This window comes from Fulmarus glacialis, unplaced genomic scaffold (assembly GCF_000690835.1).
Source record: "Fulmarus glacialis isolate BGI_N327 unplaced genomic scaffold, ASM69083v1 scaffold5263, whole genome shotgun sequence".
Classification (NCBI taxonomy): domain Eukaryota; kingdom Metazoa; phylum Chordata; class Aves; order Procellariiformes; family Procellariidae; genus Fulmarus; species Fulmarus glacialis.
The window spans coordinates 27,850-43,168 of record NW_009204756.1 but is presented as its reverse complement, the minus strand read 5'-3'; the positions used below and the strand labels follow the sequence as shown (position 1 = coordinate 43,168).

Sequence of the window (15,319 nt, the reverse complement as noted above, 5' to 3'; positions counted from 1 at the left end):
GACCCTGTGCAGAGCCCGCGCTGGAGCAGGCTTCTGGCAGGACCTGGGTACCCATGGAGAGAGGAGCCCACGCTGGAGCGGGGTCCTGGCAGGACTTGTGACCCTGTGGGGACCCACGCTGGAGCAGTCTGTTCCTGAAGGACCGCACCCTGTGGAAGGGACACATGCTGGAGCAGTTTGTGAAGAACTGCAGCCTGTGGGAAGGACTCATGTTGGAGAAGTTCGTAGAGGACTGGGGGAGAGACCGCACACTGGAGCAGGGGAAGAATGTGAGGAGTCCTCCCCCTGAGGAGAAAGGAGCGGCAGAGACGTGTGATGAACTGACTGCAACCCCCACTCCCCGTCCCCCTGCGCTGCTTGGGAGGAGGAGGTAGAGAAAATCAGGAGTGAAGTTGAGCCCAGGAAGAAGGGAGAGGTGGGGGGGAGGTGTTTTTAAGATTTGATTTTATTTCTCATTACCCTACTCTGATTTGATTGGTTACAAATTAAACTAATTTCCCCATGTCGAGTCTGTTTTACCCATGAGAGTAATTGCTAAGTGATCTCCTGGTCCTCATCTCGATCCACGAACCTTTAGTTATATTTTTTCTCCCCTGTCCAATTGAGGAGGGGGAGAGATAGAGTGGCTTTGGTGGGCACCTGGCATCCAGCCAGGACCAGACCACTGTAGCACATCTCCACATCCTTGTTAAGATGTGTCCTTTTGGTTAAGAACTTCAGAAAAGGTTTACAGAAAGCAAATGAACTCCACAGTAGTTTGTAACTATTGCTTTAGTCCCAAATTCTGTAAATGGAACAAAGTGATGCTACAGACTACGTATCCTTCATGTCTTTGTTGACTTACTCTTCCCAAAAAGGAGGAATTTGGATGAAGAGCTACAGTTTCAATTCCTGCTCTACCGATCTGAGAGGAGGAGAAGGGAGAGAATGGATGTCCCTTTTTTTTGAGGGGGGGTGGGAATCCAATATCTTAACCCTATGAGAGGCAGAGCACTCAATCAAGCAAATCATTCAAACGTGTGAATAGTAACACTGATGTCAATGTTTTAACTAAGCATTAGTTTAAAACATTTTGCTGGATTGGTATCAAACTTGTCCACACCTGGATGAATCATGCCTTGGAAAAAGATAGCAGCATTCTCTCTTCTGGTACTACAAGTCTAAATAGCACAATACATCAGGTACATGTCACAGTCTTGCTAATAATAATAATTTCTGTGTAGTAGGTTTTATGTAGTAGTAAAAAGTATATTCTACTCTTGATATAAGATCTTGCTTACTTGTTAATGTTTTAAAATACTTTTTAAAACATTTTAAAAATTGAGAAACTTCAAGAGAGAATTTTTTCATATGAACCAAATTCGACATTTGATCCCTTTGTCCACTCTTTGCAAACTTCATAAAATTTTGTCCCAAACAATCTGTATTCTCTCCTTCTTAAAAACAAGATGGACTTTGTTCATCACAATGTTATCAGCAATTTGTGTTATTTTTGGTGCTTATACCGACCACATTCCAGTATGAAGCTATCCATACTGGATACTACAAGTGATAGTCCTGAGTACTGGAGTATGTCTGACGCTTTATAAATATCAATTTATATTTATTGACATTTAAATTTCTCAGTTGATTTGTAATGTTAATTATGTTAGGTTAATACATTACTCTAAAGGCTGATTTTTAGTAAGATATGTCACGGAAGTGATTTCATTTATGTATACTTTTATGCTACATGGCTAACTGTTCATACAACCCATGTTTACAGTTGTGTACCATCTAGCCTTTTGCCACTGGGTGACAGCCAAAGCATGAAAACAAAAGCCCTATTCAGGAGAAGAATTCCCTGCACTGCTATATGAATATCAAGTGAATTATGCAAATCAGAACAGGAGGAGCTTAATAAAACTCTCTTTCTGACCTTTCCTATGTATAAGGAGGGAAATATGCTGAGAATCTTGAGGTAAATATCCCTGTAAGGGAACAGTAAGCACAGTAAATGCTGACCTCAACATTTAACTGGAACACTTAATCATAAAATTCAAGGATCTTTGCAAGCTGTACAAATCTACATCACAAAACCAAAGAGAGCAGCAACTCTCTCAGTAAAAAGGCAGTCTTTTTCTTTGGTTTTGCAAAGGAGTAAGAGGGGAAAAAAGGGTCAAAAAAAAGTCTGAGTTCATAAAAGGAATGATGGGGAGGGACAAAACAGATAAAATACAAATAATACTCTAAAATTTTCAAATTATTTTTCATGACAGTAAATGTGGACATTTCCTTTTGAAATTACTTTCTCTTATTTAGACTATTACTTATGATTTGAGAACAGATGTAAAACGAGAGGCAAAACAGGTACCTATCATACAGCACTTTAAAATGGTGCTCTGTAACTTTGAATTTTAACTTTAAAAAAAAATCAGTTTACTGATTTTTTTACTGAAGGTTTATCTGATTTTCCCCAAAATGTAAAAGCTTTACATTCTATATACTTCCTTAATGAAATTTTTTATGTATATATATAGCACATTTTACAGTAGGATATAACTAACCCACACAGCCCTGTGGAAAACAAAAAGTAAAATATCCTTTTAAGTCAGATTAGACTTGACTATATTTGTGCCAGAATAACTAAAAAAATTTTTTTTTCAATATTTAAAATGCTATGAATATGATAGCTTACATCATATTTTCAGGTTCTGTTGCACAAGCTCCCACTGCTTTGGTGACATTCACAAGTAGTGCCTGATCAGTTCCAGTAAGTAACTTCACTAGAGGTGGTATTCCATCACATTTACGGATAATAGTTCGATTTATTGGCTCTTGGCAACATTCTCCCAGTGCTCCGACAATATTTACAAGAACTTCTTCAGGCTGGTCAGTAAGCAGTCCTACCAAAGCTTCTATCACTTTATATTCCCGAAATCTAAAATAGAGAAATAAAATCAAAGTTGTTATTTTCAGTATGATACTGGTACAAGCTTAATTTTATAATTAAAGGATAATTATAATTGAAGTTTAATTTCTATAGGTAAAGTATCTTGTTGAAGAAATCACAATACAAGTAAACTCCTTCAATCAGTTCTTGAAAGTGTGACATACAGAATAATTTTTTACTCCACCTTTTTAAATACATTTCGCTAATTTAGCTACCTAGAAATCTGCAGAGTAGTTTGAGAGTTTTTTAAAACTTGACATATGGATGCAACATCTATAAATAGCTGAAAACAAACTGGAAGACTGGCAAATACTGTGGCATCCTAACTTCCAGTACTTTTTCCTGCCATGTTAACAATAGCTAGAACAGAAATATATCAGACCCTCTTCCACCTCTCTGGACCAAAGGATCACCCGTATTTTTCACTAAATGTTAGCCTTTAGAGGGTTTGCCCTGATCAGTTCTATACTTAGTTCAGGCCTAATAAGTGTAGTTTCCTAAGGACAATTCCACTTGGTATATCAAGCTTGATCTAACCTGCGTATTATCTAATAATTATGCTTTGATTTATACCTTTGTGTAAATACATATAGTTCCTCCCCTAAAGAGGTAATTTCTCTGAAGGTACAGAGTTCTCATTTGTGCTTCCCTCACGGCCCCTAGCTTCTGGAAATGTCTACTTGAGCTACAAATACTCTGTATTTTCCAGGAATCAGTTGTACATGTGGCTTTTCTTTCATACAAAAAAAATTAGTATTTTTGAGATTTTGATGGCAGAACTAGAACAGTTTCAATAAAAGTTAATCTTTCCAAGCTGGTTTATCAGTATAAGTATTAAAGCAACTGAGAAATGAGAAACTTTCATTTTTCATGATTCAAGTCTTTGCTTAAGGAGGAATATTCCTCTCTTTGTTCATTATAATTTGGAAGTATCCCTGTAAATTTTTTTCAAGAGAAAACATCAACAGCATGAAAAAAAGAGCAACAAAGCAAACAAACAATTTACAAAAAACCCTGATTTCCTCTGGCTCCTTTTCTGTGTTGCATATCAACTGCTTCACAGATGGAACGATATGAGTTGGCTCTGTGATGGGCAGGATACTCTCTGACAGAGCTGTTGGCTCGGGCCATCTTGTGTTCAGAAGCAGTACGGCTGCTTGCACGCAAACTGGAATCTGAGCTAGTCAGGCCCAGGCACCTGAATCAGCTCACTGCTGAGTCAGCACAACATCTCAGCAATGTACTTCAGGTATAGGAAATACTGTGGAGTAGTTCGAAGATAATTAAGTGGCCCTGCAGGAACCAGCAGGGTTTGTTAGTTCTACCTTCATGCCAGACTCAAGCTCATCTGTCCAGATCTACTTACGTGTTTTCATATTACCCTCCCTCCTTGTTCTGTAGTGCCCTCCCATCTTGAGTTTGGATAGGGTATACTGCTTCAGACTCAGCACTACATAATACATGAATTCAGCTCAAGTCTGGAGCTGCGCCTGGCTAGTAACCTTCGTAAAGCGTCAAGCACTTGCCAAAGATATGTGAGTGGCCAGCAAAAATCTGTTTGTATTTGGACAGAATTATTGGCTACAGCTATACTAATAAATAAAACAGGCCACGGCTCATTCTCCAGCCCTGAGGACAAGAAGCACAACATAGCATCCGTATGGCTAAAATCTCTTATCCTCACAATTCAGGGTGGCCTCGCCCATTCCGCCTAATGGAAACAATCTGTTGCCTGCACTGTTCCCAAGGAGTGTCTGGGCATTGTCTGAGAGAGCGCCTGCTGGCACAGGCCAAACTGTGTAAGGGACTGTGCTAGCAGTTAAACAGTATGGATAATCATAATATAGTGCCTGAACCCTGAAAAGTTTAGCCCTGTTTAGTTTACTAGTATAGAGAGAGCCATTCAGTCTATCTCATCACTGATTGATCCAGAACCAGGATGCCTCTGTGCAGATACCCAAAGCCCACAGAGAAGAAGGATACACCCTTCTGAAAAGCCAGGTTACCGTGCAATCAAGAATGCAAAAAGCAGTAGGACAGCAGTAGAGTATGTAAAGACCATGGCTCTGTATAACAACAGTTTGGGAACTCATTTAGGACAGTAAAAAGCCAGACTGTAAACCCTTATTACTGGAATCCTTTCTGATTTTTATCCAGCAGTTATCTATCATATCTGCTTGTCCAGCAAAGTACACTAAAATTAGGGCTGCAGGAAGAGGTTACCTCTTACTGATACTCCTTCCAGACTATGAACCTTACATTCCTCTGTACACAGCAGCATAACTTCAGCAAGAAACCTAGCACATACTCCAGTGGAGAAGGCTTTTTTTTGAGGTAAGGGGCATGAATCTGATATAAGTGAATTTCAGATGAGGGGGTCAAGTATTCTCAATCATTAAGCTCTTCCATGAAAGGTGGAGGGTGGTAACTCCTGCTGTCACATGCTCAGATAATCACTCAGAACCCTGATACTGAGAGGTTGTAGGTACCTATGGTAGGACTCTCATCAGTTAATTCCACTCATTTAGAAGCTGGGTGTCCAGACTAAGCTACTTTTCTGAGCTCCTTCTGTAGTCAAGGAGAGAGGCATCTAGGCTAATTATCCTAGATTCAAGTATATTTCTAAAGTAGGTGGACCTAATGTGTATTAGATATCTACCCTAGAATGAGACAGCTTGCTCTCTGTCTCTCTTGACGTAAAACGTTAAAGCTAAGTGTGCTAACTACTCTCCTACCATGCAGCAGTGATTCCGGTTTGTAAGCTACAGAGAGGAGTGGAGATATCAGATACGCCCACGTGTCAAACATTTAGTATGTGCTAGTACACTTCCTGACTCAGTGTCCTATATCTTAACTATTCTTTAGAGGCACCAATTGTCTCCATTGACTCTTAAGATTCTAGGAACTTAACACTTTCCACTGTACCCTGATGAGGTCAGGCGGCAATTTTTTAAGTACTATAAAAAGTAATTTGAAAGCCCAACTGATTATAAAGTAAGGTTTTGAAGAATCATAACTTAACAATTTTGAAAACAACAGAGGCCCATAAAATCAAAACATGAAAATGTAATAAATGTTCATAAAATTAAATTGTTACTTTGACACATTCTCTCCACTGATTGCACATTTCCAGATTGCTCCTGTCACAGCTGCTAAAAGTTGTTTGTTTTCAGCGTTACCAAGCAGAACAGATAGTGGTTGTAGACCTCCATGCTGTCTAACCAGGTCACGTGTTTCTTTATCTTCTGCACACTATACAAAAAAATTAAATATATATATTATGTACATATTATGTAAAACGTGTAAAATGATGTCTTCAAAAGCTAGGTGTATTATGTAATAATAGTAAAAAATAATACAGAAGAAAACATAAATATTCTATTAAAGTATCTGAATATGCTAACAACTCACTAAGAGAGTTTGACAGTAAACTGCTACTGTATATGCAGCAGTGCTTATACTGTCACATTGTCCATCTTGTGGGCCAACAAACGTAAAAAACCAAAGCAGCTCTTTGCACAGTATGCCCTGCCTCTCTCCGTTGGTTAGCTGTGCAATTTAGGGCTTGCACACAAGAAGAGCAAGTAGGAACTTAATTACAATATTAAACATGCAGCTAAAATATTCTCATAAGAATTAAGCCACAGACCATCAACATTTTTATAAAGTAACTTCTTACATAATAGAGAAATAGTAAAATTAAGAAATATTAAACCTGACAGCCACATGAAAACAAAGGGCTAATCCTGGCTCTGATCTACTGATTGTAATAATACAATTACCTTAAATATGGCACTTGCACAATGCATCTGAAGCTCCTCATGTTCACTGCTTAGATTTTTCACGAGGTTCTCAATCATTCCTTCTGTCCTTATTGCAAGTCTGTAACTTGGCTAAAAAGATAAATTGCATCTTTTAAATCCTGTATATTAACAGTTAATAACACTAGTCACAATAATAAGACAGTGCTACAATTCTAGGCTTTGATTTTGAGAAGTCTTACACTTTATTTTAAACACAAGTCACCTGCATTGCCTTGAAAATACTATTGATGTTCTCAAAGTTAATCAATTACAAGAATTCTCTGCAGTGCTCTTCAAATCACCTGTAAAACCAGGTGCTGCAATGCCTATTTTGTAGCCACCTGGCTTAAACAGAATTCAGAATATTCTGAAAGGTGTCCAGACTCCCTGCTCTGAGCCAAGGAAGAAAAAGATGCTTCAGAATGGGATCAAGAAATACCCACTCATTTCATTGAGAGCCAGCAGCCAAAACAACAGATCTATTCCTAGAACAAGGTTAGGTAGATATGTTCCTAGAATCAAAATTTTTTAGTGATCTTTTCTTCCAAATTTTAACCCACAGGCATTGTAACAGGGAACCATTATTTAAGAGAGGGGAAACATCTGTGTAAGAGATGCATTTATTGTTATTTCCAGATAAGAAACCCTCAAAAACTTCACTTTCTCAGTATAGACTTATTGAAGCTAAAATCTGACAGGTTGCTGCCTCGTGGAGCATGCATAAACCCATGTAGTTCATGAAGTTAATTTTGAAAATACAAAGTGTTTTATAATGTAAAATCTTTTGAAAAATCGTGTCTTCCATGTCTCAAGTTCACCAAAAGAACTTATGTATATTTTTTACCTTACGTGCAATGCACCTTAATTTCAAATATGATTCCACAAATGGAGAAATAACGACTCATCTTATATGATGATGGTAAAAAATACTTGTATTCAAATTTAAAAACTGAATAAACTCAAAGTTGTGAAACCTGCCAAGGAAATCTGTAGAAAAACCAGATATATTCCTTTCTTCTTTTTGCAGTCAATCAGACATCGACTTACCCAATTCACAAGGATATTGTAAACCATACTGCATTAGATCTTCTTGGCCACATCTGCAGGTTAGCTTTGTAGAATTTAAATGTACTGATTAACCAGAATATGGCATCTTAAGTTGCCAAATTTGTCAAGTATGATGAAAAAAATGAGAATAAAATTAAACTGATTAAGGATTTAATTTCTATATATTTTCTTTCAGAAACTACTCCTAGCCTTTTAAATAAAAAATATGTGGTCTTTACTTCATCACAAGCTGTGACCTTCTCAAAAACAGTTTGACCACACAAGCATCTACTTCCTGACGGAATAACTACCCTGGTTTAAGTGACAGTCGAACGTAATGCTTCCTTTTAGTAGCTAATTGTTTTAGTGATTAGAAATAACTTAGCTATATGTTACTTACCTCTGAAGCACATTCTTGTAGTGTCCCCACTACTGGGGTTAAGATGTTTGCATGTGAACATCTGAGCCATCTACCTAATAATGGAATGCCACCAGCTTTACGGATTGCTTCTTTATTTTTGCTGCTTTTGCTGCAGCTCCAGAGTGCCAAAGCCCCACAGCGTGCTATTTCAGTGTCTTTTGCTTGATACGGTGTTAGACTGGTTGATCCCACTGAAATACATTCCAACAGCCCAACCTAAAAAAACCATTTTTTTAATTATCTACAGGGCAGTTTGATATTATACTGCTTTTTAATGATGGCAAACACTACCATGAGAATCATGTATACAACATATGACATATTTTTTGGACAAAAACATGCATACGACAAGGGTACAAATTTTTATGTCTGCTTACCAATCTCTTGATTCCTCCATGCTGCCTTACTGTCCTTCGTGCTCGTTTAAATCGAGCAACATTAGCAATTGTTTCAGCTGCCAAACATTTTAGATCTTTATCTGGAGAGTCCAGTATTTTCACCATGATCTGTAAGCCCCCAAGATCTGCAATTGCATGTCTGATCAGTGTATTTTGACTGATTTCCTTCAGGATTTTTAATGAACCAATCTAAATAATGGAAGATAACAGATGTTAAACATTATTTAAGTACACATCAACAGAAAAATTCTTTAAAATGCTGGGTTATCTAAAACATTTTATCTTTTAAATTGAATCAGAAGAAGAGAAGGAAACTGAAAGTCAAAGAAATTGATTTTTTTCCACAAAAATCCTTGAAATTGAGAAAATACAGAAATGAGAAAAGAAAGAAATCAATTTTCTTTATACTATGTAACTTTGAAAATTGAAAAAATATTCTAACAGAAAAGGCATATTCATTGCTTTATTCAACAAAGCTACTTACCTGACATTTAATTTCTTCTGTGTCAAGTAAATTAATTAACACTTCAAGACATCCAATGTCTCTGATGGCCAGCTGACAAGTTTCTTGAGCCAGATTGAAATCTCTCATTGAACACAATGCGATTACAGTAGCTGTTGGATTACCTCCCTAAAATAAAGCAAATAATTAACAAATGTGTAAAGTGCATTTAATATAAAACTTAATCTCTTCTACTAGTACTAGTAAAACTACTACTAAAGAAGAAACATGTTAGATTATTTTGATTCTATGGTGTTAAATAACGCAGAGTAAGAAATGGAATCATTGATAAAGTCTGCAAATGGCATATAGATGGGAGTGAGAGTGAATAGCACAGGTGCCAGATTACTAATACGGCTTGCTCTGAATGGACTAGTAAATTAGGCAGTTGAGTATTGTGAGTTTTGTATGAGTGTTTGCAGATAGCAAAAGAACACACAGTGAAGATACAGACATTTCAGAGAAGCTATCTGCATTCTTTGCATTGGTGTTCATTCTGGAAGAAACCAAAGAGATTACAGCTGGAATCTTCTATTGTGGAGGACATTTCAGAGGATTTTTCTGAAACTGAAGTCACTGTAGAAAGTTTTTATAAAAAAACCCTGACATTGTGAACAATTACAAATTGCCATTATTAGATAGTATTCAACTGAGTTATAAAGGAAACAGGGTAAAATAGTTGATTCTGTAGAAGTGGCATGTACCCTCTTGCTTCAAACTGCCCTGTTACCAATGTCCTGGGAAACAACAAATGTGATGTCAACTTTTTTAAAAGAGTTCAAGGGTTATCCAAGGCCTTTTAGCCAAATAGCTGTGCTGGACAAATTGGTAGACTGTAATAAAGAACAGAATTAGCAGACATCTGTCTAAATACGATATTCTTGCAACAATATGGTATACTTAGAGTCACCATGGATCTGTTAAGAGAAGTCCTACCTTACAAAACTTACCAAGCTTGTGGCAATGGTGATCTAGTTGATATGTCTAACTGGACTCCATAAAGATTTTGACAAAGTCTCTCCCTGATATCTTTTAAAGAAACTAAGCCACTATATTATAAGAGGAAAGGTCATTGCATGGATTGAAAAGAATGACTAAAGGATAGGAAACTGGGGATAAGAGCAAATAGTCAGTTCAATAAAGGGATGTGATTTAGTGGAGTTCCACAGAACTATGTTGAAGCTGTGCAATTCAACATACTCAAACACCCTGAAAAATGGAAGCACTGGTTATGTGACAAAGTTTGTTGATGATATTATGATTCAGGGTCAGTTGTGACCAACTGTCAAAGAACTTACTAAGACTAAGAGGGCAATAAAATAGCAAATGAGAAAATGAGAAGTGATGCACATCAGAAAAAACAATCCTAACTCCATAGATGAAATGACAGGTTTTCAGCTGATCATTAAAAATTAGAAATGATATCTTGGGGTTAGGGTAGATGGCAATCAAAAAACAAATGGAATATTAGGACTTGGAAAAAAATAGTGAACAAAGAATGTCACTATACCACTGTATAAATCCATGGTTCACATTCACCTTAAAAACTTCATGCAATTCTGCAGCCTCAGTTTCAGGAAGGTTACTGTAGCACTGGAAAAGTTTCAGAGAAGAGCAGCAAAGATAATCCAAAGTTTTTTTCAGTCTAGAAGAGGAATGCCTGAAGGGATATGATAGAGGTCTACAATGTTAGGGATGGCATTGAGCGGGACAGATAGGGATTGACTGTCCCATGTCTCTCTTAATACAGATATAATCTCTTTTAATAATGAGGTGTAATAGGATTCAGGTTAAAAAGAAATAAAGGGAGTTGGTTCTTCAAATGAGGCAACAGACTAGTGGAACTAGTTGGGAAAGGATTCTGTGAAAGCTAAAAGATTTCACTGAAAGTCAGTAAAAAAATAAATATCTCCTTCAGTTTTCAACTCCCTGAGCTAAAAACAGGTGGGGGCTTGGAGAGTATTAGAAAGCTGTGTGTTTGCCCTGTTCTTACTTTGCCCTGGGCATTCATTTATGGTCCTGGGTTTCTTCTGCCTTGGTAGAGCATGAACAGAGTTTCACACTACTTACTCTGTAAGTTATGCAGTCAAGTTTCCCACATTTGTGGAAATCAGAGGTCAGGACATCTGGAGTGCAAAAGATGAGCTTTAATCACAGAAAACTTCCATCCTGGTTATCATGTCTCCCCTCCTGTTGCAGTCAGGTTATTGCTATACATTGTCTTTTGATCTGCCCAATACAGTGTCTTTTATGTCTAAATTTAAGGTCATATACATACAAACAATGAAAACAGGATATAGCTCAATATAGGAGTTCTATCCTGGAAACCAGAGCATATAAAAAGATTTGGGATGTTGAATATGAATTTGAGATTACAGTGTAACATTTGATTAAAAGGATGAATTTGGGGATGTATAAGTGAAAGTACTAAATAGGAACATAGGTATTATCTCTTTTTAGGCACTTGTGCAATTACTACTGAAATTCTATGTCTAATTTTCCTTCTTACAGTTCTAGAAGGAAAGTGAAAAAATGGAGATGATTCAGAGAAGAGAAAAAAAATGATTGTAAGCCTAGAAAATAGTTGCACTAAGACAGACATGAGAAGCACTATTCAGTTTATTAAAAAGTAAATTAAGGTATGATTTATTCATAGTGAATAAATAAATCTATGAGGAAGAGGAACGTGACCACAGAGAGCTCTACAGTCTAGCACAGAGGTTTGATGATTCGAAGGTACTAAAATTTAGATGAGGAGTAAACTGCAAGTTTTCCATTGTGTGGTTAATTATCCTTTGGAAGAAATTACTTAGAGTGATGATAAGTTTTCCAGCAGTGGAAATTCTTCAGTCAAGATTGGATGTTTTTCTGAAAGATAAGCTCTATTTCAGTCACAGCTGATACACTAAAAGCAAGAAAAAGATTAAAGAATACATCCTGATATGCGGAAATTTAAACCATATGATAACAATGGATTCTTTTGAACCTATGATATAGATTTACTATTAATCAAATCAGGTATGAACCCAGCTGCACAGAAACTGGAGGGCTGAGCTACTATGTAGCTGCAACAGAAGCTGGAGCGCATGAGCAATGTCAACTGGTGCTAATGTGGAAGTTACAACTCAGAGCACCTAGTAAATCAAACTACAGTATCCACCTCCCACATGCCTCTGAATTCCAGGGAAGCTTTGGCTCCCATCCAGATCTGAAATGTGCTGCCCAAGCCCATCTCTTTCAGATGACACTTCTGAAACTGTAAAGGACTGTGAGCCAACCCTTTCCCAGAGGAAAATATTTTGCTCAGCTGTGCACATCATACTGAAATACAGAATATTGAAAAACTGAGTAATATTTGCTAATATGAAACAACTAGATCTAACAAAAACATAGCATTTTGCAGCATGTCTTAAATGTAAACAGAAACAGTAAGACAAATACAGAAAAAAGTCTTTAACAGGCTCTTCAACAGATACCATAAATGTTGTAGAGAATCACAAGTGAGAAAATACATCCAAAAGGAATGTGAGAAAAATACTTTATAAAGTTTCAGATAAGTAACACATCAGACAAAACACTTCTGCTAATCAATGAAGTGTATCTGGATGGAGCTTCATAGCTAATTTTTACTTAAATTTCTTGTAACAATAGATATCCACAGAATATCCCCACAGAAAATTGTTTAAATATGAAGATAATTTTTTAACATCTGTAACATATAGTGTCCTAAAGGAAGATTCCTACCATTTTTTCATGTTACCTTTTTTTAATCGTTATCATCTTGACTTCAGAAGAAAACGAAACGTGTCTAGCTTTAAGAACATATTTTGATCTATTTTGTAAAATATGTCCTAAGGAATAAAATATCGTAGCAATTTCTCAACTGTTTTCCTAGAGAATTCAGTTTACCCACATATATCAAAGTCTAAATGATTTTTTAAAAAATCCATAAGATATTATTCCAAAACTACACAGAATATTCTGTAGCTCAAAAGGACCAACAGTTGTCCTTTTATGAAGTTTGTGGTATTTTCATATAGTTTAGACTTCGAGATTTACTTTGCTTTGTATTATAAAAAGTTTGCCACAGGTGTTTAAAGAGAAAACTTGTCTTTTTATTATTTTACACAAATGTAAGAAGTGTATTGCTAACCTGACAAGCGATGTCTCTTCTTTTGAGGAGTGCTTCTCCTACAGTGAAACTACATTTATACATAACATAGCAATTAATAATCCACTCATCTTACATGTACAATGGTTGGCATCTGACATTTAATATGGACCAGGTTTTTAAAAAATAAACAACTTTTGTTTCTCTTATATTAAATAAAAAATAGAACTGTATATAAAATATATATATGCATTTTATTTTTTCAGCTTCAAAAATGCACACACCACTTGAACTGTTTTTAAAGTAAAACCACAATAAAATATTTTTCATATGTGCTGAAGCATCAGTTCTACAAAATAAGAAATATTACTGATGGTTTCAACAATTATTTTTTGTTTCTTGAAGTTATCATTACAGTAAGTCTTGCAGTACTTACAGCATAGATTTTAACATGCATGGAAATAGTTACCTATCCATTAAGTTGACATAAAATCTGCATCATGTTGTTATACCATTTGAAATTTGATACGCTGGATGCAAAATAAACTCTACTGGCAGATTAACAATTTTAAGGCTTGAAATTAAACACAGATTTAGTTTAAAATGTGTCTCTCTTCCTATATGGTGGTATAATGTATATATCCACAAACTAAATGAAAATAAAACAGTATCACTGCTACATTATCAGTAAAACATCTTCCATGCTATGTATGTGTAATGTCTCTATTATGATACCCAGAGCTCACAACTGAGAATTACAGAACTATAAAGAATGTGTAGCAAAGCTTGTCTTTCTTTTGCTTTTATTTTTGAGTTGTTTAACAGACCACTTTCCTAATACAATAATGCAGAGATTAATCTAGTTAAAACTTTTAATGTACATATACAAAGGCAGCTGTTTCAGATGATGATAAGACTGTATATAAACTTGGTATCTGTGAGTCCAATCCCACATTCTGTGATGGGAGGAAGGAAAAAAAAAGGTCTCTATGAGACCTTCCCCATAAAATTTCTCCATTACAGTAGGGCAGAGTGTGGAGCCTGCCTTTGTATTCTTTCCACAACCGAAAAGGGCATTTCAGGAATGGTGGAAGCTACAGAGGTGTCATGCAAAGATTGCTGAATTATCTTTTCATTCTTAAAAACATAAATCAAGATGTAATGTAAAAAGGAATATTAGCCCAACTAGTTTGACTGCCTTCATAATATAGGTCATTAAGTTTTCATCCATTTATTTTTGTGTACCACAAAATAACTAGCATTTGACTAACACATACTGTGCATCTGTCTGGGGCATGACTTCAGTCTTGATTTAAAGATGTCAAGAAACGGGAATTCTAAAGGCTAATCATCTTTACTGTTAAAGTAATGAGCTTGCCTGACTTCACCACTGTTTTTCAATACATTTTGAAAATTTGGACACCAGAACAAGACTCACTGCTTCCAAAATCAGTCTTACCAGCGCTGTATAACAAGGTAACCTTACTTCCCTAAGCCTACTGACTGCTCCCAATTACAAAAAAAAAGCATTCATTGTCTTTGCCACAGAAGTACTGAGCATGTTGCTTGCATGCTAATTTCTAAAGTTTTTAGAGTAACTGTTTCCAGAAGATAGCCCTCCACTGTACAGGCATGTTCTGAATTTTGTGTTCTCATCTACTTAGTTTTGCACCTGGGCATCGTGAAGCACATTTGATCTGAATGGAGACACCCTGCCAAGCAATTCAGATCTGCCTTTGAGAGCCTGTCCTGTTATTCCACATACTTCTCCACTTCTGGTTTTCAAGAGTGACTTCATATTCACATCCAGAACTCTGACAAAACTATTGAACAGTGCTAGGTTTAGTCACCACTATACTAGAAACATACTTATTTGGTGTTGTTTCTCCAAATATGACTGTATGCATCCGTTCTGAATGCACAGCAAGATGCAAGACGCATAAACTTTTAGCTGCATCCAAGCCCCCTTTTCACTGGCTTGTTTAATGTTCTATCTTTCTCCATTTAAAAATCCTCAGGCCTTCAGAAATTCTTCCTTAGGATCTCATGGAATGCTGGACACTGCTTCTGAAGTATTCAAATACCTTATGACACCTTCTGGCAGG

At 36.4% G+C, this 15,319-nt stretch overlaps 1 protein-coding gene across 1 annotated transcript in view; it reads right to left on the bottom strand.

Moving 5' to 3' along the window:
• Positions 1 to 15,319, bottom strand: part of LOC104074820 (armadillo repeat-containing protein 4-like) — a 90,411-nt gene that overhangs the window by 47,691 nt on the left and 27,401 nt on the right. Inside the window, exons 9-14 of the mRNA XM_009575094.1 lie at positions 9,086 to 9,232; positions 8,581 to 8,790; positions 8,183 to 8,419; positions 6,715 to 6,825; positions 6,030 to 6,184; positions 2,678 to 2,920 (exon numbers count right to left, since the gene is read on the bottom strand). Of these exons, the coding sequence (XP_009573389.1) occupies positions 2,678 to 2,920; positions 6,030 to 6,184; positions 6,715 to 6,825; positions 8,183 to 8,419; positions 8,581 to 8,790; positions 9,086 to 9,232 (1,103 nt within the window). The remainder of the gene's footprint in view (positions 1 to 2,677; positions 2,921 to 6,029; positions 6,185 to 6,714; positions 6,826 to 8,182; positions 8,420 to 8,580; positions 8,791 to 9,085; positions 9,233 to 15,319) is intronic.